The sequence below is a fragment of the Erinaceus europaeus genome, chromosome 6 (assembly GCF_950295315.1).
Source record: "Erinaceus europaeus chromosome 6, mEriEur2.1, whole genome shotgun sequence".
Lineage (NCBI taxonomy): Eukaryota > Metazoa > Chordata > Mammalia > Eulipotyphla > Erinaceidae > Erinaceus > Erinaceus europaeus.
The window spans coordinates 52,600,753-52,626,799 of record NC_080167.1 but is presented as its reverse complement, the minus strand read 5'-3'; the positions used below and the strand labels follow the sequence as shown (position 1 = coordinate 52,626,799).

Genomic DNA, 26,047 nt, shown 5'->3' with positions numbered 1-26,047 from the left:
GTTGGAAGCTTTATGTGATTTCGTCTAAGGGTACTTCCCCCAGATCAGGTAATGATGTCTGCCAGAACATTGCACTGCCAAGCTTTCTCAGTTTTTGAGTTACTTCAAACGAGGGACATTACTTCTTCAAAAACCATTTACTAGTGAGAGAGAGAACACAAGCCAGAGCACTGGTACAGGAGAAGCTAGAGACTGAACTTGGGACCACATACTTTTAGTCTAGCCACTGTGTCATCTCCTAGGATATGACATATCTCACAAAGATTAGGGAGGTGACAGCCAGAAACCATTGCGAAAGAGACTGTCTACAGAGAGCAATCTCAAGGTAAGAAGAGGGACAAGAACAGAACTTTCACTGCTATCTACATTTCTGAGGAAGGACATCAGATAAGAGACAGTACAAGAGGCTCAGAAAGAACGGAAAGAAACAGTGAGTGAATGGCAAGAATGGAGACAGGGATGAATCATCACAAGATAATATCCCCTTATTTAGAATGAACATCATAGACATTTTCTGCTATAAGCAGTTTATCCACTCGTGTGCTACCAATAACAACCTTTTGAGATAAGCTCAGTAACTTGTCATTTTATAGATGAAGAAACAGAAGTTAAGTGACTTGTGGAAGGTTATACAAGTAATAACTGACAGAGCTGGAACTGAGTCTAGGTCGTATCTCCATAGACAAAGAGGGTTTTAAAGAAGACAAGAGTGTTTGATGCAGCAAAGAAATAGAGCATGATGAAAATGTTCTAGTGGCTAGGGAAACAGTTCAAATAGAAGAGCACAGATCTTGCATATCTGAGGTCCCAGTTTGACCCCAGGTACTGCATATGTGCAAGACTGGTGCTTAGGCTTTACTTTCTTTTCTTTTTTTAAATTATCTTTATTGGATAGAGACAGCCAGAAATCAAGAGGGAAGGGTGGGGGGTTAGAGAGGAAGAGACAGAGACACCAGCAGCACTGCATCATACCACTTGTGAAGCTTTCCCCCTGTAGGTGGGAACCAGGGACTCAAACCTGGGCCCCTATGCATTGTAACATGTGTGCTAAACCAAGTGCACTACCACCTAAGCCCTGGCTTCATTTTCTTATATGTGGTTTAAATAATACAAAATAGACCTTGGAACCGGTAGTGGTGCACCCTGTTGAGTGCACATGCTACCATGTGTAGGACATGGGTTCAAGCTCCCACTCTCCACCTGAAGGGGGCACTTCATCAGCAGTAAAACAGGTCTACAGGTGTCTCTGTCTCTCTCCCTGTCTTCCCCTCCCCTCACAATTTCTCTGTCCTATCAAAAATAGAAGGAAAAGAGACTTCCGGAGGCGGAGCTACGAGCAGAAGCAGATTCCTCTCCTCTCCACCCCTCCCCTCTCCCGGATCAACTAGGAATACCAAAGGAGACCACCCTGGACCAAAACAAGACAGGACTAGAATGACCACAGGAACCCACTAAATCACTGGTGAGTACAAACATGTGTGGCTGGTGACAGAGAGGAGCCTAGGGAGAGATTAAGTGACTGCTAATAGTCCAGCAATTTATCAGTTGAGACACCACCTCAGTCTGCTCCACCAACAAGGGGGCAGCTGAAGGGAGTAGAGGACTCCCCAGAGACTCACCAAGTGCAACTCTGAGTCTCCATTGCTACTACCCTCAGAATCTGGAGCAGTGACAGGGTGGGACACCAGGGGACAGAGATCTAACCAAGAAACTCAGGAGAAAACCTATACCTCAGTGGCATAGCTGTGGGGCTGTGAAAGTCTCTTTGCATAACCACTGGATTATCTCTGTCACACCCTGACTTATCTCTTGGTCAGGAGTCAGTGATTAAGCTAAGAAGACTATTGATAGCTTAAAAGCCCTCAGGCTCCCATAGCCTACAGGGAAGAAGAAGAAGAAAAAAAGAGGCTTTTAAACCACTGAGCTCCAACACAGGGATTAAAATACTAGTGAAACAGCTGTTAACTTCTACCACTGTAAACCCTTTAATTAATTTAGACACAAGTCAATCCAGGCAATAGTGATCAGTAATTTGAAAAGTACTGAGAGAGGGAACTCATAAAATGGTTAAAACAACTAGGAAAAATATTGGAGAATCGAACCAGGACAAGACTCCAGCTAAAAGTTCCCCAGAGGGTGAAGCACAAAATAACAAGTTCAACATCCAAACACTAGCTAAGGAAATAATCACATGAGTGAGTAAAGAACTTGAAAAAATTGTAATCAGAAATGCAGGAACAACAAATGAGACTATGGAAGAAAATACTAATTATCTCATGGTTATTAGAGAGCTGAAAGCTGAAATCGCTGAGCTAAGAACACAACTAGCTGAACAAGCTAAAACAATATCAGAACAAGGCAACAAACTAGATGAACTCCAGAAAACAGTAGAGGGCAGAGAGAATAGAATCAATGAGGCTGAAGAGAGAATTAGCAAGATTGAGGATGAATTAGAGACAACTAAAAAAGAAGTAAGAGATCTCAAAAAGAGATTAAGAGTTGCTGAAAACAACAGAGCCACAAAGACAGCATCAGCCAATTCAAGAGCACTGAAATCATCCCAAGCATCTTCTCAGACCACAGTGGAATTAAACGAACACTTAACAATCAACAAAAGATTAGTAACAGTACCAAAATGTGGAAGCTCAACAGTACACTTCTTAACAACTTCTGGGTCAAAGAGGAAATCAAGGAAGAAATCAAAATGTTTCGAGAGTTCAATGAAAATGAAGACACAAGCTATCAAAATATTTGGGACACAGCTAAGACAGTACTGAGAGGGAAGTTCATAGCTATACAAGCACACATTAGGAAACAAGAAAAAGCACAAATAAACAGCCTGATTGCACATCTAAAAGACCTAGAAGAAGGCCCCACACCTATGGACATCTAATCATTGACAAAGGGGCCCAGACTATTATATGGGGGAAGCAGAGTCTCTTCAACAAATGGTGTTGGAAACAATGGGTTGAAACATGCAGAAGAATGAAACTGAATCACTGTATTTCACCAAATACAAAAGTAAATTCCAAGTGGATCAAGGACTTGGATGTTAGACCAGAAACTATCAGATACTTAGAGGAAAATATTGGCAGAACTTTTTTCCGCATAAATTTTAAAGACATTTTCAATGAAACGAATCCAATTACAAGGAAGACTAAGGCAAGTATAAACCTATGGGACTACATCAAATTAAAAAGCTTCTTCACAGCAAAAGAAACCACTACCCAAATCAAGAGACCCCTCACAGAATGGGAGAAGATCTTTACATGCCATACATCAGATAAGAGTTTAATAACCAACATATATAAAGAGCTTACCAGACTCAACAACAAGACAACAAATAACCCCATCCAAAAATGGGGGGAGGAATTGGATAGAATATTCACCACAGAAGAGATCCAAAAGGCAGAGAAACACATGAAAAAATGCTCCAAGTCTCTGATTGTCAGAGAAATGCAAATCAAGACAACAATGAGATATCACTTCACTCCTGTGAGAATGTCACACATCAGAAAAGGTAACAGCAGCAAATGCTGGAGAGGGTGTGGGGTCAAAGGAACCCTCCTGCAGTGCTGGTGGGAATGTCAATTGGTCCAACCTCTGTGGAGAACAGTCTGGAGAACTCTCAGAAGGCTAGAAATGGACCTACCCTATGAACCTGCAATTCCCCTCCTGGGGATATATCCTAAGGAACCCAACACATCCATCCAAAAAGATCTGTGTACACATATGTTCTTGGCAGCACAATTTGTAATAGCCAAAACCTGGAAGCAACCCAGGTGTCCAACAACAGATGAGTGGCTGAGCAAGTTGTGGTATATATACACAATGGAATACTACTCAGCTGTAAAAAATGGTGACTTCACCGTTTTCAGCCGATCTTGGATGGACCTTGAAAAAATCATGTTGAGTGAAAGAAGTCAGAAACAGAAGGATGAATATGGGATGATCTCACTCTCAGGCTGAAGTTGAAAAACAAGATTAGAAAAGAAAACACAATTCGAACCTGAAATGGAATTGGAGTATTACACCAAAGTAAAAGACTCTGACTCTGGGGTGGGTGGGTGGGTGGGGAGAATACAGGTCCATGAAAAATGATGAATGAAATAGTGGGGGTTGTATTGCTAAATGGGAATCTGGGGAATGTTATGCATGTAAAAAAAAAAAAGAAGAAGTAGAAACGCAAAGCAGAAATTGACTGAGTTTGGAGTATGGCACCAAAGTAAGAAAGCAGAAGTATACTAGAGTTTGCAGTGAGTACCTCCCTAATACTTCCTCTCCACTTTTCCAAGCTTTGGGTCCATGATTGCTCAACAATTTGTTTGGCTTTGTATGTTAACTCTCTTTTCAGTCACCAGGTTCCAGGTGTCATCAGGATGTCGGCCAGACTTCCCTGGATTGAAGACACCACCAATGTGTCCTGGAGCTCAGCTTCCCCAGAGACCCATCCTACTAGGGAAAGAGAGAGGCAGACTGGGAATATGGACCGACCAGTCAACGCCCATGTTCAGCGAGGAAGCAATTACAGAAGCCAGACCTTCTACCTTCTGCAACCCTCAATGACCCTGGGTCCATGCTCCCAGAGGGATAGAGAATGGGAAAGCTATCAGGGGAGGGGGTGGGATATGGAGATTGGGCGGTGGGAATTGTACCCCTCCTACCCTATGGTTTTGTTAATTAATCCTTTCTTAAATAAAAAAAAAATGTAAAAAAAAGAAAAAAAAAAAAGACCTAGAAGAAGAACAACAAAGGAACCCTAAAGCAACCAGAAGGACAGAAATCACTAAAGTTAGGGCAGAAATAAATAACACTGAGAATAGGAAAACCATACAAAAGATCAACGAAAGTAAATGTTGGTTCTTCGAAAGAGTAAACAAAATAGACAAACCTTTAGCCAGACTCACAAAACAAAAAAGGGAGAAGACCCAAATAAATAGGATACTAAATGAAAGAGGAGATATCACAACAGACTCCGCAGAAATTCAACATATCATGTGAGGCTTCTATGAACAACTATATGCCACCAAACTAGAGAACCTGGAAGAAATGGACGATTTCCTAGATACCTACCAACTTCCAAAACTAAGTAAAGAGGAAGTGGATAACATGAACAGGCCCATCACAGCTAATGAAATGGAAACAGTTATCAAAAATCTCCCCAAAAATAAGGACCAGATGGTTTTACTAATGAATTCTATAAAACTTTCAAAGAAGAACTAATACCTCTACTTTTAAAAGTCTTCCAGAAGATTGAAGACACTGGAATACTCCCTGCCAGCTTCTATGAAGCCAACATCACCCTGATACCAAAAGCAGACAGGGACACAACCAAAAAAGAAAACTACAGACCAATATCTCTGATGAACATAGATGCGAAAATACTGAACAAAATTCTAGCCAACCGGATACAGCAGTATATCAAAAAGATTGTTCATCATGACCAAGTGGGGTTTATCCCAGGCATGCAAGGTTGGTTTAATATACGTAAATCAATCAATGTGATCCACCACATCAACAAAAGCAAGACCAAAAACCACATGGTCATATAAATAGATGCAGAGAAAGCCTTTGACAAAATACAACATCCCTTTATGATCAAAACACTACAAAACATGGGAATAGATGGAAAATTCCTGAAGATAGTGGAGTCTATATATAGCAAACCTACAGCCAACATCATACTGTGTTACTGGGGCCCACATATGTATTTCACCATTCCTGCACTGACTTTTCCAAAGGAGACCACCCGGACCGAAACAAGACAGGACTAGAATGACCACAGAAACCCAGTAAATCACCCGTGAGTACAAACACACGTGGCTGGTGACAGAGAGGAGAGAGGGGCCTAAGGAGAGATTAAGTGACTGCTAACAGTTCAACAGTTTGTCAGTGGAGACACCACTTCCAGTCTGCTCCACCAACAAGGGGACAGCTGAAGGGAGGAAAGGACTCCCCAGAGACTCACCAAGTGCAACTCTGAGTCTCCATTGCTACTACCCTCAGAATCTGGAGCAGTGACAGGGTGGGACACCAGGGGACAGAGATCTAACCAAGAAACTCAGGAGAAGACCTATACCTCGGTGGCATAGCTGAGGGGCTGTGAAAGTCTCTTTGCATAACCACTAGATTATCTCTGCCACACCCTGCTTTATCTCTTGGTCAGGAGTCAGTGATTAAGCTAAGAAGCCTATTGATAGTTTAAAAGCCCTCAGGCTCCCATAGCCTACAGGGAAGAAAAAAAAAGAGGCTTTTACACCACTGAGCTCCAACTCAGGGATTGAAAAAACTGTTATATATAAAATGGTTAAAACAACAAGAAAAAATATTGGAGACTCGAACCAGGACAAGAGTCCAGCTAAAAGTCCTCCAGAGGGTGAAGCACAAAACAACGAGTTCAACATCCAAACATTAGCTAAGGAAATAATAACAGGAGTAAGTAAAGAATTTGAAAAAATTGTAATAAGAAATGCAAGAACAAAAAATGAGAATATGGAAGAAAATTCTAATAATCTCATGGTTATTAGAGAGCTGAAAGCTGAAATCGCTGAGCTAAGAAGGCAACTAGCTGAACAAGCTAAAACAGTATCAGAGCAGGGCAACAAAATAGATGAACTCCAGAAAGCAGTAGAGGGCAGAGAGAATAGAATCAATGAGGCTGAAGAGAGAATTAGCAAGATTGAGGATGAATTAGAGACAACTAAAAAAGAAGTAAGAGATCTCAAAAAGAGATTAAGAGTTGCTGAAAACAACAGAGCCACAAAGACAGCATCAGCCAATTCAAGAGCACTGAAATCATCCCAAGCATCTTCTCAGACCACAGTGGAATTAAACGAACACTTAACAATCAACAAAAGATTAGTAACAGAGCCAAAATGTGGAAGCTCAACAGTACACTTCTTAACAACTTCTGGGTCAAAGAGGAAATCAAGGAAGAAATCAAAATGTTTCGAGAGTTCAATGAAAATGAAGACACAAGCTATCAAAATATTTGGGACACAGCTAAAGCAATCCTAAGAGGGAAGTTCATAGCTATACAAGCACACATTAGGAAACAAGAAAAGGCACAAAGAAACAGCCTGATTGCACATCTTAAAGACCTAGAAGAACAACAACAAAGGAATCCTAAAGCAACCAGAAGGACAGAAATCACTAAAGTTAGGGCAGAAATAAATAACATTGAGAATAGGAAAACCATACAAAAGATCAATGAAAGTAAATGTTGGTTCTTCGAAAGAGTAAACAAAATCGACAAACCTTTAGCCAGACTCACAAAACAAAAAAGGGAGAAGACCCAAATAAATCGGATAGTAAATGAAAGAGGAGATATCACAACAGACACTGCAGAAATTCAACATATCATGCGAGGCTTCTATATGCCACCAAGCTAGAGAACCTGGAAGAAATGAATGATTTCCTAGATACCTACCAACTTCCAAAACTAAGTAAAGAGGAAGTAGATAACATGAACAGGCCCATCACAGCTAATGAAATTGAAACAGTTATCAAAAATCTTCCCAAAAATAAAAGTCCTGGACCAGATGGTTTTACAAATGAATTCTACAAAACTTTCAAAGAAGAACTAATACCTCTACTTTTAAAAGTCTTCCAGAAGATTGAAGACACTGGAATACTCCCTGCCAGCTTCTATGAAGCCAACATCACCCTGATACCAAAAGCAGACAGGGACACAACCAAAAAAGAAAACTACAGACCAATATCTCTGATGAACATAGATGCGAAAATACTGAACAAAATTCTAGCCAACCGGATACAGCAGTATATCAAAAAGATTGTTCATCATGACCAAGTGGGGTTTATCCCAGGCATGCAAGGTTGGTTTAATATACGTAAATCAATCAATGTGATCCACCACATCAACAAAAGCAAGACCAAAAACCACATGGTCATATCAATAGATGCAGAGAAAGCCTTTGACAAAATACAACATCCCTTTATGATCAAAACACTACAAAAAATGGGAATAGATGGAAAATTCCTGAAGATAGTGGAGTCTATATATAGCAAACCTACAGCCAACATCATACTCAATGGTGAAAAACTGGAAGCATTTCCCCTCAGATAAGGTACTAGACAGGGCTGCCGACTATCACCATTACTATTCAACATAGTGTTGGAAGTTCTTGCCATAGCAATCAGGCAGGAGCAAGGCATTAAAGGCATACAGATTGGAAGAGTAGAAGTCAAACTCTCCTTATTTGCAGATGACATGATAGTATACATGGAAAAACCTAAGGAATCCAGCAAGAAGCTTTTGGAAATCATCAGGCAATACAGTCAGGTGTCAGGCTACAAAATTAACATTCAAAAGTCAGTGGCATTCCTCTATGCAAACACTAAGTTAGAAGAAATTGAAATCCAGAAATCAATTCCTTTTACTATAGCAACAAAAACAATAATATATCTAGGAGTAAATCTAACCAAAGAAGTGAAAGACTTGTATACTGAAAATTATGAGTCACTACTCAAAGAAATTGAAAAAGACACAAAGAAGTGGAAAGATATTCCATGTTCATGGGTTGGAAGAATTAACATCATCAAAATGAATATATTACCCATAGCCATCTACACATTTAATGCTATGCCCATCAAGATCCCAAGCACACTTTTTAGGAGAATAGAATATGCCTACAAATGTTTATCTGGAACCAGAAAAGACCTAGAATTGCCAAAACAATCTTGAGAAGAAAGAACAGAACCGGAGGCATCACACTCCCAGATTTCAAACTGTATTATAGGGCCATTGTCATCAAAACTGCTTAGTACTGGAACATGAACAGACACACTGACCTGTGGAGTAGAATTGAGAGCCCAGAAGTGAGCCCCCACACCTATGGACATCAAATCTTTGACAAAGGGGGCCCAGACTATTAAATGGGGAAAGTAGAGTCTCTTCAACAAATGGTGCTGGAAACAATGGGTGGAAATATGCAGAAGAATGAAACTGAATCACTGTATTTCACCAAATACAAAAGTAAATTTCAAGTGGATCAAGGACTTGGATGTTAGACCACAAACTATCAGATACTTAGAGGAAAATATTGGCAGAACTCTTTTCCACATAAATTTTAAAGACCTCTTCAGTGAAACGAATCCAATTACAAAGAAGACTAAGGCAAGTATAAAGCTACGGGACTATATCAAATTAAAAAGCTTTTTCACAGCAAAGGAAACCACTACCCAAACCAAGAGACCCCTCACAGAATGGGAGAAGATCTTTACATGTCATACATCAGATAAGAGTTTAATAACCAACATATATATAAAGAGCTCGCCAAACTCAACAAGACAACAAATAACCCCATCCAAAAATGGGGGGAGGACTTGGACAGAATATTCACCACAGAAGAGATCCAAAACGCCGACAAACACATGAAAAAATGCTCCAAGTCTCTGATTGTCAGAGAAATGCAAATCAAGACAACAATGAGATATCACTTCACTCCTGTGAGAATGTCATACATCAGGAAATGTAACAGCAGCAAATGCTGGAGAGGGTGTGGGGAATTGACATTCCTACACTGCTGGTAGGAATGTCAATTGGTCCAACCTCTGTGGAGAACAGTCTGGAGAACTCTCAGAAGGCTAGAAATGGACCTACCCTATGACCCTGCAATTCTTCTCCTGGGGATATATCCTAAGGAACCCAACACATCCATCCAAAAAGATCTGTGTACACATATGTTCTTGGCAACACAATTTGTAACAGCTAAAACCTGGAAGCAACCCAGGTGTCCAACAACAGATGAGTGCTGAGCAAGTTGTGGTATATATACACAATGGAATACTACTTAGCTGTAAAAAATGGTGACTTCACCGTTTTCAGTCGATCTTGGATGGACCTTGAAAAATTCATGTTGAGTGAAATAAGTCAGAAACATAAGTATGAATATGGGATGATCTCACTCTCAGGCAGAAGTTGAAAAACAAGATCAGAAAAGAAAACACAAGTAGAACCTGAAATGTAATTGGCATATCGCACCAAAAGACTCTGGGGCGGGGTGGGGGTGGATGGGTGGGGAGAATACAGGTCCAAGAAGGATTCAGAGGACCTAGTGGGGGTTGTATTGTTAAATGGGAAACTGGGGAATGTTATGCATGTACAAACTATTGTATTTACTGTTGAATGTAAAACATTAATTCCCCAATAAAGAAATAAAAATAAATAAATAAAGATTAAAAAAAATAGAAGGAAAAAACAGTCATTGGGAGCAGTGGATTCATAGTGCCGGCACCAAGTCCCATCGATAACCCTGATAACAAATAAAAAAAGAATATATATACTTAAAATAGAATTTGTTGTTGCTGGGGCTTCACTGCTCTGGCTGGACTGGCTTTTTCAGGCCGAGTGACAGAGATGGAAGAAAGTATAGCATCCAAGCTTCCCCAGTGCACTGGGGCCCTGGCTCCAACATGGGTCAAGTATGTAGCAAAGCAAGTATTCTTCCATGGTGAGCTACCTTGTTGAAGGTTGTACAACTCTGAGTATACTAAAGAAGCTTCGAGTTGTATACTTTAAATGGGTGAATTCTATCATGTAAATTATTGCTCAATAATGATGCTTTAAAAACTAGTATAAAATGAAATTAAAGGTAAAGACAGAAAATACTTGCTTGCGTGGGGAGACAAGGTCAAGATTTCTGAGAATTAGGAAAAGATCTGAATAAGTTTACCAAATGATAAAATCAGCAGGAAAAAGGTGCCTTGTAATAGTCTGATTTCTCTTCAAATCACATAAACCTTTTGCCTTTTACAAAAAGATATCACAGATTCAGCTATGTTCTAAAGGAGATGTGTAGGAAAGAATATAACATGTCTAAAGGAATAAGCAGTTGAAAGTTGAGAGGCTAGATTTGAAGGATCCTAGTGTTCACTAAAATAGAAATCTTTACCTGAATATAAGAGGGTGAGGTAGAGTAAGAAAGGTTCTGAAAAGTAATGCAAATTTAGAAAGTTTCTGGTAAGAATGGGAAAAGAAAAAAAGTGTGCCAAACAGAATTAAACAGTGTGAAAAGATAAACTGTTGGGGGACGGGCAGCAGCGCAGCAGTTAAGTGCACATGGTGAGAAGTGTAGGACCAGCATAAGGATCCCAGTTGGAGCCCCCCCTCCCCAACTGCAGGGGGTCACGGTGAAACAGGTCTGCAGGTCTCTTTCTTTCCCTCCTCTCTTGATTTCTCTCTGTCCTATCCAACAACGACAGCAATAGCAACAATAAACAAGGGCAACAAAAAGGAAAAAAAAGAGCCTTCAGGAACAGTGGATTCATAGTGCAGGCACTGAGTGCCCCAGCAATAACCCTGGAGGCAAAAAAAAAAAAATGAACTGTTATAGAATATGCATGATTAAATGATACACTCCTCTAGATTGGTCAGGCCAGAGCTTATGAATGGAGATGTAGGCTTGAGTGCAGTTAAAAATGTTTGCTTATAAAATCCTACTGATTAAGCGCACGTGGCGCAAGGCGCAGGGAACCATGTAGGGATCCCGGTTTGAGCCCCAGGCTCCCCACCTGCAGGGGAGTCACTTCACGGGCGGTGAAGCAGGTCTGCAGGTGTCTATCTTTCTCTCCCCTCTCTCTCTGTCTTCCCCTACTCTCTCCATTTCTCTCTGTCCTATCCAACAACGAAGCAACGTCAACAATGGCAATAATAACCGCAGCGAGGCTGCAACAACTAGGGCAACAAAAAAAAAAGGGGGGGCGGGAATGGCCTCCAGGAGCGGTGGATTCATGGTGCAGGCACGGAGCCCAGCAATAACCCTGGAGGAAAAAAAAAAAATCCTACTGAAATGGAGGAGGCAGTGATAACCAAAATGTGGATGATGCTTTAGAGGAAGAACTAGATATAATGACAACATTGGAAGATAAAGAAAACAGAGAATTCCTGATTCATTTATTTGGAAGAAATAACAGATTCAAGTTCAAAATAAGAGTTCTTGGAGAGGAAACAAAGAGGTGAGTTACTTAAAAATGTAATTATGGAGGGCCAGGTGGTGGTACACCTGGTTAAGAGCCCTTGCTACAGTGCTTGAGGGCCCAGGTTCAAGCCCTTGGTCTCCACCTGCAGTGGGAAAGCTTCACAAGTGGTGAAGTAGAGCTGCAGGTGCCTCTCTCCCTCTATCTCCCCCTTCCCTCTTAATCTGTCTCTATCCAATAATAAATAAATAAAATTAAAAAATAAAAAAATTCTAGGAAAACACCCCCCAAGCCCTTCTAAAAGAAAAATAAATTGTAAGGGGAGCCTGGTGGTGGCACACCTGGCTGAGCACGCACATTACCATACACAAGGACCTAGGTTCAAATCTTCATCCCCACCTGCAAGGGGGTAAGCTTAACAAGTGGTAAAGTAGTGCTGCAGGTGTCTGTCCAACTTCCTATCTCTCCTTCCCCTCTCAATTTCTCTAGTTCTATCAAATATAATAAGAATTTTAAAAATGTAGTGTAAGGTTTAGATTTTAACTTTCTTAGATCATCTCTGTAATAGTTAAAGGAATTAGGAAAGAGATGAAAGACAACTATCAGACAACATATCACTCATATGTGGACTCTAGAGATCTGATTCACATGAACTTGCCGAAGATAAATAATCATAACCAAACCCAAGCCCAAAAAACAAACAGAAGCAAGCAAACTAAGACTTGTGAGAACTATGGTGGTTATCTTTTGGGAGGTGGGAGGGTGGGGATACAGAACTTTGGTGGTGTAGTCCTACAATTTTGTAACGTAATATTAATAGGCAATAACGTAATATTAATAGGCAATAAAAAAATTTTAAAAAATTAAAAAAAGAAAAGGACTAGGAATAAAGTAAGACAACTTTGTGGACAAGGCACTAAGGGAAGGCTAGAAATGGCTGGACTCCAGACTATCCAGACTATTCTATTTTAACACCGAACCTCATTGGTATGGTATATGGAGTTTGATGTGATGGCAGGAAATACAAATGGAGAGACTTTTGAAGCAGATTCTATAATACTAAAACTAGTCAGAATTTCTAGATTTCTCTCAGTTGATAGTGAGGAAATATCACTCTGGAATAAATGAATGACAGGAGACACTAATCTGAGATAAAATATCTGTTTGGGTAATCTAGTTAGAGATAATCAAGAGTTGTAGGTGGAATGATACAGCAATGCAAACACATTTACACTTCAAAATCTTCTCATTATTATTTGGCAATGCAGTTAAGAAATATAAATTTATTAAGGCTTAGAGTTTTAAACATTAAAAACACTGTATTTACTAACACAAGAAAGAACCAGAGCATCATTTTGGCGTATGCAAATGCCAGGGATCAAACCTCATACTTGAAGGACCTTATACTTGAAGAGTCCAATGCCTTTATCCACTTCTCACTAGAATTTTAAACATTCCAAATAGTTTTGTTTATTTTAAAGGTTCCTTTTAAGCTACAGAGATTAAGAAACACTGAACTGGTCTAATTACGTCTTTGTTAAAGGACTAGGTATTTGCCTTACCTTTACTACCTTGTAGTCACACAAGTATTCCACCTCATAATTGTTTAGATTCCTTTTGGTGATTCCAATCGATTTACATGTGAGCTTTTCTTTTCTACATAATTCCTGAAGAGTATCAAGTGAAACTAGGCAAGGCACACACCAAGCTATAATAAGAAAATAGAATTCTTTACTAATGAAATAGCTATTAAATTAAATATAAAAACAAAGAAAGAAAAACTTAAGACCTTTATGTCCCCACCCATCAGCTGATAATTTTACAGGGCTGAAAATTCATATGCAAGAAACCATTTATCTGTTTTAATGAAAAAGTATTACATTTAGTTATCCTAGTAAATTGGTCTTGAATATTTAGTATATTATGGTAATATGGTATCTAATAATGTAAAGTGATGTCAATTTCTACTATGTCACTTGAGCAAAATGTTTCATATACCTAAAAAATTTTAGGATTACATATAGATGCAACGGTTAACAGGAGTACTGCTTTTGATTTGCCATTATGTCCCATACAGAATGTAACTGCTGTTTCAGTAAGATGTGAATCTCTAAGATAATACTTATTGTTTGGTATACATTACATTTAAAAATACAATTGCATTATTTTCTAAAAAGTAACTTTCCCCCTTAGTTGAAGGATAGGAACTGAAATACAGTGAAATACAGTGCTATAACTGTCTACTCTATCTTACACTGTACTCTTCCCACTTTGGAATGCTGCATGAAAAGTTTAACTATTACTTTGTCCATGCTACAGTGTGTGGTGGTGAAAAAAATCCAATAGTATACTGACACCAACAACAAGAATGCACTGACTTGCATAAAACTCACTTCCTGTGTTGCTTTTAAAGCCCTCAAATCACCAAGGAGATTCAATTTACACAATCCACATATCAAGTTTGAAACCAGCTGATCATGTAAGTCAGTAACTAGGGGAGCTGGGTAGTGGTGCACTTGGTTAAGCGTACATGTTACCATGTGCAAGGACCAGGGTTTGAACCCTTGCTCCCCACCTGCAGGATGGGCGCTTCGTAAGTGAAGTAGGTCTGCAGGTCTCCCCCTCTCCTCTCAATTAAAAAAAAAGTAACTAGTGCCCTCCCATTTCTATGATCTGTATGCTGACATATTGCATTTTAAATAAAATTAACACCTAGTGGGAGAGATGGCATAATGGTTACGCAAACACTCATGCTTAAGATTTGGAGGTTTCAGGTTCAATCCCTGCACCACCATAAGCTAAAAACTGAGCTGTGCTTTATAATAAATAATAATAATAATAATAATAATAATAAAGCAACACAAATTGATTTCTAGAAATAAGCAAACTTGTTTTCTGGTCAGTGCTGTGGTAAGTACTGTAAAATATCAAGGGCCATCTGCCCTAGCCTCTGCTAGATCCCTAAGCTAGACTTCAGTGACATTGCCATCCAACTTCAGATTCATTGAGAAAAATCTGAGGGTTGGAGTAAATCGGTTACCAAGCAAAAACTATCAGTAAACACAAGCTCTACCCATTAGCTTTCCAAGGCAGCTGTGATAACTTTTTGCTTTGAGCTCATTTCCAGGGAACACAGATATTCTGATAGCCTTCACTCTCCCCACCTCACACGTGGCCTGCATTGTTTCTAACTTTGTAGTGTGATTACCACTCCCACGTCCTACGAAGGAGTCTTAATTCTAGACCAAAAAAAAAAAAAGGTGAAAGGCGCTCCCCCCAAAAAAAATTGGGGGGAAAGTTTGCTTACATTGGGGTGGCGATGTGGGGTCGGGAGTAGGAAAGCGGTACAAGAGGTACGACCCCCCTCCTGCCCCTCTCATTTGCAAAACTTCAAGATGCTCTGGGTGAAGCTAAGCTCATTATGCTGATCCAGTGCACCGAGGCTATCTCTAGACCCTCTACGCAAGGTGCTTGCTGCTCTCAACACCTTCGTCTGGCCGAAGTTACCAGGAGGATTTAAGACACACCCTCGACGGAGAAACCAAAGTCGGAACATAAACTGCAAACCGACTATTCCTTAACGTAGACCAGGAATCCACCTGCGCGGAGACATTTCACGACCGCACCCCCCCACCCCGATGGGAAAGCCAGGAATCCTCCTCGACGTGCGGGAGGACGGACACACCTCCACGTTCGGGATCCCGCCGAGCCGCCCGTCCTCCGCGGAGGGGCACCCTCTTTCGCGTCTCCCCAGGACACCGGCCCGCTCTTCTGCACCCACGTAACACAGGTTATGGGGCTTGGGGGAGGGGCACAGTGAAAATCATCGCAGGCCAGAGCTATTATCTTCAAAATACCCACCTACCGGGCTGCTCTCTAAGGAGGTCCTTAATCTCCTCGTGCGTCCGAAATGGGGGCGCCCCCACTTTGGAGCCGTCCTAGCGTTCGTACTCGGGCTCACGTTTCTTCCCCCCACCCCCGACACGGAGGTGGCATGCTCACCACCGCACAGCCCTCGCTCCACGCCAGTCCGAGCGCCCCGTCCCGCTCCGACAGTCACAAAGGGGTTTGGCCTGGCGCTTGAAGACGCCGCGCCCCCCGGGGACCTCCCCGAGATGCGGCCACCCCAGTACCTCAGCACGGCGGCCCTGGCCACTGGCGCGCAGCTGCTGGGTGCGAGGAGAGGCGGGCCGCGCCCGGGGGCTGCGCGGGGTGCCCTGAGGTGACTGCCCGGCGCGGAGGCGGAGCGCGTCTGGGGCCCGGGTGTCGGGCTCGTGGGAGGCGGCGTGCGGCCGCGGCGCGTTCTGATCGGCGGGTCCCGCGTCCTGAGCCTCGGGGGTTTGCGTGGAGGCCGCGGCGTCGCGAGAAGCGCCGCTGCCCAGCCCTCACCTCCACGCGCCTTGGACGCCGCTGCCGCCATCTTGAGGCGCTTTCATTCAAACTGGCGCGGTCCAAGCCGATAGCTCAGCTGGCCCGACGCTCCGCCCCCGCCAGCCCGCGCTGGAAGCCGGGACCCCTCGTGGAACCCGCGAGGCGTCCTGACGTCATAGAAGGCCGACCGGGCGGCAGCGGCGAACGCGCCTGCGCTCAGTGCCGCGGCGCTCGGAGGATCTGGGCCCATGGGCAGAGGGGCGGGGCCTGAAGGGAGGAGGGTGGGGTGCGGCTGTCTGTTCAGGGACTGGATGAGAAGACCAGAACTGTGGTCTGGGGGCGTTTTCTGCCTTTTCTCGGAGTTCAGGTATCTGGTCCCTGACCTTCGTTTTTTCTTTACCTGCGCACTCGACATCTGATGCACAATTTAGGTCCCCCCGCGAGTCCTAAGTGCAGAGAGTTTCCTCCGCCCCCGGCGTCCACCAAAGTGGTATCCTTCCCCGCCACTGGCCGGCGCTGCCGCACCTACTTAAGCTGTTTGTGGCCGATCCCACCCGCAGAGTCCAGATTGGGTGGGTGTGACTGGGTGCTGGTACTTAAAGCGCCTGTTGAATTAATGTTCCGCACTGCATAAACCAACACTAATCTGGCTCGGTGCTCCTCACACTGGGATGGGCACGGGGAGACATCCTGGGACTGATTCAAATGGCGGATTGAATCCAGCGCTCTAATAGAACTGGCTGTGCAGAGGCTGCCTAACTCGCAGGTCCTGAAGACAACTCCAGGTCCTGATCTTCACCCACACGTATTCATTCCTTTCACTGTATCCATGGTGACTACTGTAAATGTATCTTGTGAAAACGTCAGAAGCCATTCGACTTTCTACCAAGAATCAGAAAATGAAAAGCCCACATAGAAATGGTATGAAAACATAATTAAAATATTGGAAGTAAACATAAACCCTTAAATTCTCCCGTCTATCATGAAATACTGTCAATCTATAAAGCAATATTTAACATATATATATATATATATATATATATATATATATATATGAAGATAACTTTGGAGAGATTTCTTTTTTCTTTTCTCTAGATAACAGTAGGGTTGGGGAAAACTTTTTTCTGTCAAGAGCCACACAAAATTATCAGCTAAGCTGGAGAAGATAGCATAATTGTATGCAAAAGATTCGCATGTCTGAGCTCTTGAGATCCCAGGTTGGATCCCCAGAACGCCATCATAAGCCAAAGCTGAGCACTGCTTTAGTGCTGTGTAAAACAAAACAAAATTAAACTTAAATAGCACCTCATGTGAAAAAAAGAAAGCACAGATTTACTGTATCTTGTGTTTCCCCCTGCAGTGGTCTCGGCAGAGCAAAACCAAATGATTTCTGGGATCATCTATAGCCCTAGCCCAAACGCCCTGCCCACCCATGAGATGAAAAGAGAAGAAACACCCACAACACTTCTAGTCTAGCTTTTCCCACTGCAGATACTCCCATGTGGTGACAAGGGTCTTTGTGTGCCTGGAACCAATTTGCTTTCTAACTTCTGTTTACATAAATACATACATACATAAATCAGTGACACCTTATGTCATGTGAATCCTGTGTCACTAACCTTATTTTATGCCACTCTCCCTTTGGCTCACTAGGCTTCAAGACTTCATTCAGAAGTATTTTTGCAGTTCTAGTGCCAGGTGCTTGAAATACAATATTGGACAAGAAAACAAAACCAAAAATGACACCCTGTCTTCATGGAGCTGGAGAGGGCACACTAGATTCAAGCCCCAGGTCCCCACCTGTAAGAGGGAAGCTTTAGGTGTGACACATTAGTGATGCATGTTTAATACCTGTCTCTCACCCTGTATCAAAAAGGAGCAAAATTCATCCACCAAGAATGGTAGAGTTAAACCCCAGTAATAACCTGGGTGCCAAAAAATAAAAATAAAAAGTATCCTCATGTTTTTTCCACAAAAACCACAGCTAAACATTTACTTGTGTGTGGGGGAGGGGGGGAGAGGGAAATAGAACCAGATCATCACTCTGGCACATGGAATGACAGGGATCAAACCCAGGGCCTCATGCTTAGAGAATCCAATATTTTATCCACTGTGCCACCTCAGCATTTTTCTACATATGTGTTAGGTACATAACTGCTAAATTTGAGTACTATTTATTTTACATTTCATTTAATGTTAGATTTTTCCAAATGTCCTCTTAATAACAGACTTCTTGGAAAATTGTAGACAGTTTTAGACTTCTAATAAAATTTCTTTTTTAAAAAAACATTTTTTAAAAGATTTTATTTATTAATGAGCAATACAGGGAGAGAGAGAGAGAGAACCAGACATCATTCTGGTACATGTGCTGCTGGGGATTGAACTCAGGACCTCATGCTTGAGAGTCTAATGCCTTATCCACTGAGCTACCTCCTGGACCACTCTAATAAAATTTCTATCAACTCAAAAACTTAATTCTAATTAGCTTCATGACAGAAAAAGTTTCTTAAGGGGCCAGGCGGTGGCACACCCAGTTAAGTCCACAAAGTACTATGCAAAAGGATACACACATGGGCCTGGGTTCAAAACCCCGCTTCCCACCTGCAGTGGGTGAAGAGGGTCTGCAGGTCTCACTCTCTCTGTCTGCCTATCATCTCTAAATTTTTCTGTCCTATCTAATAAAATGAAAAAGGAAAAATGTTTGCCAGAAGCAGTGAATTGTAGTGCCAGCTCTGAGCCCCAGCAACTGGAGGCAAAAGAAAAAAAAGTTCCTTAAATTTCCTATTCATTTTATTTTTATTTATTTTTAAATTTCTTTAAAATTTCCTATTCATTTTAAATGACAACAAAAATACCGTAACACTTACCAATGTACTGGACTTTAATAGAAACATAGATTGTACAGCTCATCCAAAAAGCATTTTAGTATAAACAACATTTATAAACAAAACCAATGTTGATATTCTAATTCTAAAAAAAAATTCATGGTTTCACTGAAACACTATGATGCCACCTCAATGGTGACTGCTTCACATTTTCCAGACTCTTGATCTGTGCAAGTCACATGTAATGATCCATCCCTAAACAAAAAATGAGTAACATTTCATTAGCTCATTTTATAAAAACAAAATCATTTAGGATTTAATAGCTCTGAATAAACATGAAATTCTTTGAGCTTAGTATATCATGTTTTTTTTTTGGCTCACCCCCCCCCCCCCCCACCACCAGGGTTATGACTGGGGCAGGGCTTGATGTCAGCACTATGAATTCACTGCTCCTGGCAGCCATTTCTTTTTCTTTCTAACTTTTATTAGATAGAACAAAAAGAAATTGAGAGAGGAGGGGGAAATGAAAGGGAGAGACCAGCATCACTGGTCACTTCCATCAGGAATATCATCATAAGCCCTCTCATGGAACAACTCCAGAAACTTGTAGCAATGGTAGGGACTATCCCACTCTCTAAAAGTCATTCTGCCCTGCTACTTGAAGAAGACTGGTCTGGAAATGAGTGCAACCTAGAATGTTCTCAGCTGTGACCATGAACTGCCAGCTTAGATGGAAAGGGACTCAGAAGCTACACAGGCTTCTGTGCTAAATATGAATATATATGGGCTGTGGATCAGGTTAATGGGGTAAATGATTGTATTTATGTATTTTCTTCAAATCTGGGAGCTACTACTCTCTTCCTAATCCAACTTTCTAGCCCTATTCTCAACTATGACACCATCTTCCCAGACAATATTTTTGTCCACCTCCATGTTAGCTATCAAACTTAAGCAAAAACTATGGAAGTCATGAGTCTCTAGGAACATACTTAAAACAGACTTCCTAGCTTCTTTCTGCCCTAAAATTCCTATTCTCATCTGCTCTATTCCTACTTTTTGGTTTCTATGTCCATTAATCATTTTGTCCTGGTTTATATCTTACTGCATTTCAGCAACTAAGTTGCAGATGCTGTGATTCCATCCTAACTTCCCTGGGCAGAAGACTTCACCAATGTGTCACTGAACTTCACCTCTCTAGAGCCCTACTCCACTAGGGAAAGATACAAACAAGTTTGGGATCCAGATCAACCTGCCAATGCCTATGCCTGTGGAGAAGCAGTCATAGAAGCCAGAACTCCCACCTTATGCACCCCCAAAAGAATTTTGGTCCATACTCCCATAGCAGCAGAAAATGATACGGGAAGATGACCAGAGGGCTCTGAACTCCAACTCTATCAGGACCCAGAGAGAGAAGAGGAAAGATGCTTGGTGTAATAGGTGTGACTATGACTTGGAAGGGAAGTGGGCAGGGCCATAAAAAAAAAAAAAGATAAATATGTATACTAATAGCTTCCAATGGAGGGAAGGGGGATACAGAACTCTGGTGGTGGGAATGGTGCAGAATTATACCTGGTATCTTGTAAATTTTGTAAATCATTAACAAAATTTTTTAAAAAGAAAAAGGGACAAAGGTAGATAGATATAGACATAAAGCCAACTCATATCTGTGACCTTGGGGAAACTACTGCAGTTTCTGCTGGAAAGGAATGGGGACACAGAACTCTGGTGGTGGGAATGGTGTGGAATTATACCCCTATTACCTTATGATTTTGTAAATAATTACTTAATCACTAATAAAAAATTAAAAAAAAAGAGACGGAGAAAAAGAGATAGACACTTGCAGACCTGCTTTACCACTTGTGAAGCATCCCCCCTGCAGGTGGGGAGCGGGGGCTCAAACTAGAGTCCTTGGGCTTAACCAAGTACACAACTACCTGGCCCACTCATATGCTATTTTAAGGTGAATTGTTCTTAGAAACTTCGTCCTAGGCCACTGTATTCCTTAAAAACTCACTAAGATATGTATCTTGGGTTTAAGACTTAATCTATGTCTAGTGGTCCAATAGGTATACAGTAGACAAGTCACTGGATAAGCATGAGGTCCCAGGTTCAACCCCTAGCAGTACATGTGCCAGTGGTACATGGTGTTCCCTCTCACTGGCCCCCTCCCCTTATATCTGATATTAAAAAAAAAAAAAAAAAGTCAGGGGCCAGGTGGTGGTACAGCTGGTTGAGCGCACATGTTACAATGCACAAAGACCCAGGCTCAAGAACCCAGTCCCCACCTGCAGGGGGAAAGCTTCAGGAATGGTCAATCAGTGTTGCAGGTGTCTCTCTCCCTCTCTTCCCCCACTTTCCTCTCGATTTCTGGCTATCTCTATCCAATAAATAAAGACAATAATAAAGAAATAAAAAAGATTAAAAAATAAATTAAAAAATCAATCTAAACTCAGGTGCATCATGCCATTTTCATGTCATTTTCAAGTATAGGGCAATGCAAACCCATCCTAACAATTTGATCATCTTGCTCTGTATGACTGATGGAATCAGTTGTCCCTAGTGTTAAGCTGGTAACAATTTATCTGCAAAACAATGATATGTATGAACTATTTTTAGAGAAATTTAATGGTTGGATATAGTTAGTAATTTATTTCCCAGAGAGATTTCTATAGCAGTAATAAAATAACCTTTTCCTTTTGCATGGCAAGTTTCAACTTTGTAAAGTTTAGAAAATTACATTTAATTCACTAATGAAATATTTATAACTTTTTAATACGTTGGTCTTCTGAGAGTGATTATGGGTGACGGGTCAGAAAGCTACAAAACGGATCTATATGGTTTTGGTGAATTTTCTAAACATCTGAAATAACTTAATTTCATACCTTTTCATAGTAAGGACAGCTAATATATCACGCAATCCATTTTCTTTCTTATCTAAATCCTGGAGTACAACCTGCCCAAGTAAAAACAATACAAAGACAATTAAACATTACAGTTTACAAAAAAATGCTGCATCAATCATTCCAATGGGCCATATCTTATATAAAATTTTCAATTCTCTTACCATTGAACAAAATTTTAAGAATAGGAATTAAGCCTTCTCATCCTCTAGATACTTCCTAGGAAGGCATATTAAGATAATGATTCATTATCTGTCCCTCTTAAATGTTATATCCTAGATTAAAGTGATTGTTTCTGTGAAAAAATCTTAGAAAAGACTTATCTTTCCTTTTTTGCAAATTAAGTCATTACCAAGACATGTAAATTATACTTTGTTAAGTATTATATGCATGCTTTAAGAAATGCAAGTACTGGGGGTCGGGCAGTAGCGCAGTGGATTAAGCTTAAGCACACATGACGTAGAGGGCAAGGACCGGTGTAAGGATCCCGGTTCCAGTCCCCGGCTCCTCACCTGCAGGGGAGTCGCTTCACAGGTGGTGAAGCAGGTCTGCAGGTGTCTATCTCTCTCCCTGTCTGTCTTCCCCTCCTCTCTCCATTTCTCTCTGCCCTATCCAACAACGAATGACATCAACAACAACAATAATAACCACAACAAGGCTACAACAACGAGGGCAACAAATGGGGAAAAAATGGCCTCTAGGAGCAGTGGATTCACGGTGCAGGCACTGAGCCCCAGCAATAACCCTGGAGGCAAAAAAAAAAAAAAGAAATGCAAGTACTATAGGGAGTTGGCGGTAGCGCAGGGGGTTAAGCGCACATGGCACAAAGCACAAGGAAGGGCGTAAGGATCCGGGTTCAAGTCCCCGGCTCCCCACCTGCAAAGGAGTTGCTTCACAAGCGGTGAAGAGGGCTGGAGGTGTCTATCTTTCTTGCCCCCCCCCCCCCCGTCTTCCTCTTCTCTCTCCATTTATCTCTGTCCTATCCAACAACAATGACATCAATAACAACAATAAAACAAGGGTAATAAAAGGGAATAAATAGTAATAATAAAAAAAGAAATCCAAGTACTTAAAATGTACTGGAAATTCTACTTTTTAAAAAGTTAAAAAAGGGGGGGGTCGGACGGTGGCACAGCGGGTTAAACGCATGTGGCAAAAAGGGGAAGGACAGGTGGAGGGATCCTGGTTTGAGGCCCTCCTCACCTGCAGGGGAGTCACTTCACAAGCAGTGAGGCAGGTCTGCAGATGTCTGTCTTTCTCTCCCCCTCACTGTCTTCCCCTCCTCTCTCCATTTCTCTCCTATCCAACAACAACATCAATAATAATAATAATAACCACAACCACAACAATGTTAAAGAAGAGCAACAAAAGGGAAAATCAAAAAATTAAAAAAAAACTTAAAAAATACATTTTATGGGGGCCAGGTGGTAGCACACCTGATTGAGCGCACACATTACAGTGCACAATGACCCAGGTTTCAAGCCCCAGTCCTCATCTACAGGGGGAAAGCTTCACGTGCGGTGAAGCAGTGCTGCAGATGTCTCTCTCCCTCTCTCTATCCCCCTTCCTATCAATTTCTGGCTGTCTCTATCAAATAAATAAAATTAAAAAATTTTAAAAATATATTAGCTAGAGATAAGAGACAAATTGAGGATGGGGGAGATAGGAAAAGAGAGATACCTACAGCACTGCTTCACCATTCATGAAGCTTTCCCCTTGCAGGTAGAGGCCAGGGAATTGAACCCAGGTCCTTGAGCATTGTAACATGTACGCTCTGCCAGGTATGCCACTACCTGGACCCTTGAAATTCCATTTAAAAAAGCATACAGCAGGCTGGGGATACAGCATAATGATTATGCAAAATCTTTGCATGCCTCTGAGGTTCCAGGTTCAGTCTCCAGAACTGCCACGAGCCAGAGCTGAGCAAGGCTTTGACCTATCTTTCATTAAAATAAAAATTAAAAAGAGAGGAAGAGAGAAGCATATGGAAAATTATTTTTAACAATTAAGATCATATTTTTAAAACTTTTATATTATATTTATATATTTTCACTTTTGTTTCCCTTGTTTTAATTTTTATTGTTGTAGTTATTATGGTCATTGTTAGATAGGATAGAAAGAAATGGAGAGAGGAGGGGAAGATAGAGAGGGGGAGAGAAAGAAAGACACCTGCAGACCTGCTTTACCACCTGTGAAGCAATTCCCCTGCATGTGGGGATCCGGGGGCTTGAACCTATCCTTGTGCTTTGAGCCACATGCACTTAACCTGCTGCGCTACCACCCAACTCCCTAAGATCACATTTTAAAGCGAGACAAAAATCCCATAATTTTCCAAAAGGAAGGTATGCCAACAAAGCAAACATGAAGTGACTTTTCTTTTTTCTTTTTCTTTAATTATTTATTTTCCCTTTTGTTGCCCTTGTTTTTTTTATTGTTGTTGTAGTTGTTGTTGTATAGGACAGAGAGAAATTGAGAGAGGAGAAGACAGAGGGGGAGAAAAAGATAGACACCCGCAGACCTGCTTCACCGCCTGTGAAGGGACTCTCCTGCAGGTGGGGAGCTGGGGGCTCGAACCAGGATACTTATGCCAGTTCTTATGTGTTATGCTACCTGTGCTTAACCCACTGCGCTACCACCTGACTCCCATGAAGTGACTTCAAATTTTGCCAATATCAAGAGACATGACCTTAAGCAAGGTACTAAAAGTGCTCTATGAAATGAAGAGACTAGAACAGGTTATTCCTCCCAAAGGTTCTCTTCCAAATTTAGTGGTTTGTTTGTTTTAAAGAACCAGGCCTCATGTATACAAGAATGCACTGCTAAGCCTCTTCCCTGGACACCCAAGTTCAAAGCTAAGTGTCAAACTCTTCTGGAATCTCTAAGTTAGGATACAGTAACAGTAGTAGCTTAGTCAGAAAAAAGGTGATAAAAAGAGAGGAACTAAGGAATAAATACCAAATTGCCATCCAGGCTTAGAAATCTGGTACAAAGGAAACTGCCTGTCTTAGTACTGAGCAGAATCATCTGAAGGAGCTTTTAAAATCTTTCCTAGTTTGTGGATGCCAAGCGAGCTCACCCAGTAGAATACACAATTCACCATGTGCAAGGACCTGGATTTGAGCCCCCAACCACATGGGAACACCACAAAAAGGGAAGATTCAAGAATGGTGCAGTGGTGCCTTTCCTCCTCCTCCTCCTCCCTCCCTCCTCTCTCACCCTCCCCCTCTCTCAAAGGCCTGCCTGGAGCAGTGGAATTGTACAGATACAAGGCCCTAGTGAAGCCCCCCCCCGGGGGGGGGGCACCAGCTTTCCTAGCTGAAGGGACTCTGCTCAATAGATTCCAATATACTAAATCTGAGATGGCACAAAGGCATGCTGTATATGTATGTTTACATTATTCTTTTTTGGAATTAGAAAACAGACGTAAGTGGGAGCAGGTGGTGGCAGATTTGGTTGAGCACACACATTACAGTGCACAAGGATCCAGGTTCAAGACCCTGGTCCCCACCTGCAGGGGGAAAGCTTCACAAGTGGTGAAGCAGTGCTGCAGGTGTCTCTCTATCTCCTCCTACCTCTCAATTTCTCTCTGTCTCTATCCAATAATAAATAAAAAGAAAACAGACACAAAACTAAAAATACTATATATTCTCTTTATATATATATTACTATAAAAGTCATTCATACTCATACTCTGTGTTATGCATAAAAAATACATAAGTATAGTGTCTAAAATAAAACTGAACTCTCTTGGTACATTAAAATTTACCCACTGTTAAGTTTTCTGAATACAGTTAATATACCTAGATATTTTCTATATCTGTATGTGAATATCTAAATAGGTACACCTATCCGAAGACAAACACAAATCATCCCACACACATACCCATGCTATCCTTTCTTTTTTCTTTTTTTTTTTTTTTTTTAAATTTTATTTTATTTATTCCCTTTTGTTGCCCTTGTTGTTTTATTGTTGTAGTTATTGTTGTTGTCATTGTTGGATAGGACAGAGAGAAA

The 26,047-nt window shown here is 41.4% G+C and overlaps 2 protein-coding genes across 4 annotated transcripts in view; both read right to left on the bottom strand.

The window, feature by feature from the left end:
- The window catches only part of SUV39H2 (SUV39H2 histone lysine methyltransferase), a 38,098-nt gene extending 21,642 nt beyond the window's left edge, over nucleotides 1-16,456 (bottom strand). Inside the window, exons 1-2 of one of the 2 annotated variants that reach the window (XM_007532075.3) lie at nucleotides 16,327-16,456; nucleotides 13,500-13,645 (exon numbers count right to left, since the gene is read on the bottom strand). In XM_007532075.3, the coding sequence (XP_007532137.1) occupies nucleotides 13,500-13,645; nucleotides 16,327-16,357 (177 nt within the window). In that variant the 5' untranslated portion in view covers nucleotides 16,358-16,456. The remainder of the gene's footprint in view (nucleotides 1-13,499; nucleotides 13,646-16,326) is intronic. The other variant, XM_007532074.3, reaches the window with a different exon arrangement.
- A 2,715-nt stretch (nucleotides 16,457-19,171) lies between these two features.
- The window catches only part of HSPA14 (heat shock protein family A (Hsp70) member 14), a 37,531-nt gene continuing 30,655 nt past the window's right edge, over nucleotides 19,172-26,047 (bottom strand). For both annotated transcript variants that reach the window (XM_060192208.1, XM_007532073.3), the window contains 2 exons: nucleotides 22,016-22,086; nucleotides 19,172-19,388 (listed from right to left, as the gene is read on the bottom strand). In XM_060192208.1, the coding sequence (XP_060048191.1) occupies nucleotides 19,310-19,388; nucleotides 22,016-22,086 (150 nt within the window). In that variant the 3' untranslated portion in view covers nucleotides 19,172-19,309. The remainder of the gene's footprint in view (nucleotides 19,389-22,015; nucleotides 22,087-26,047) is intronic.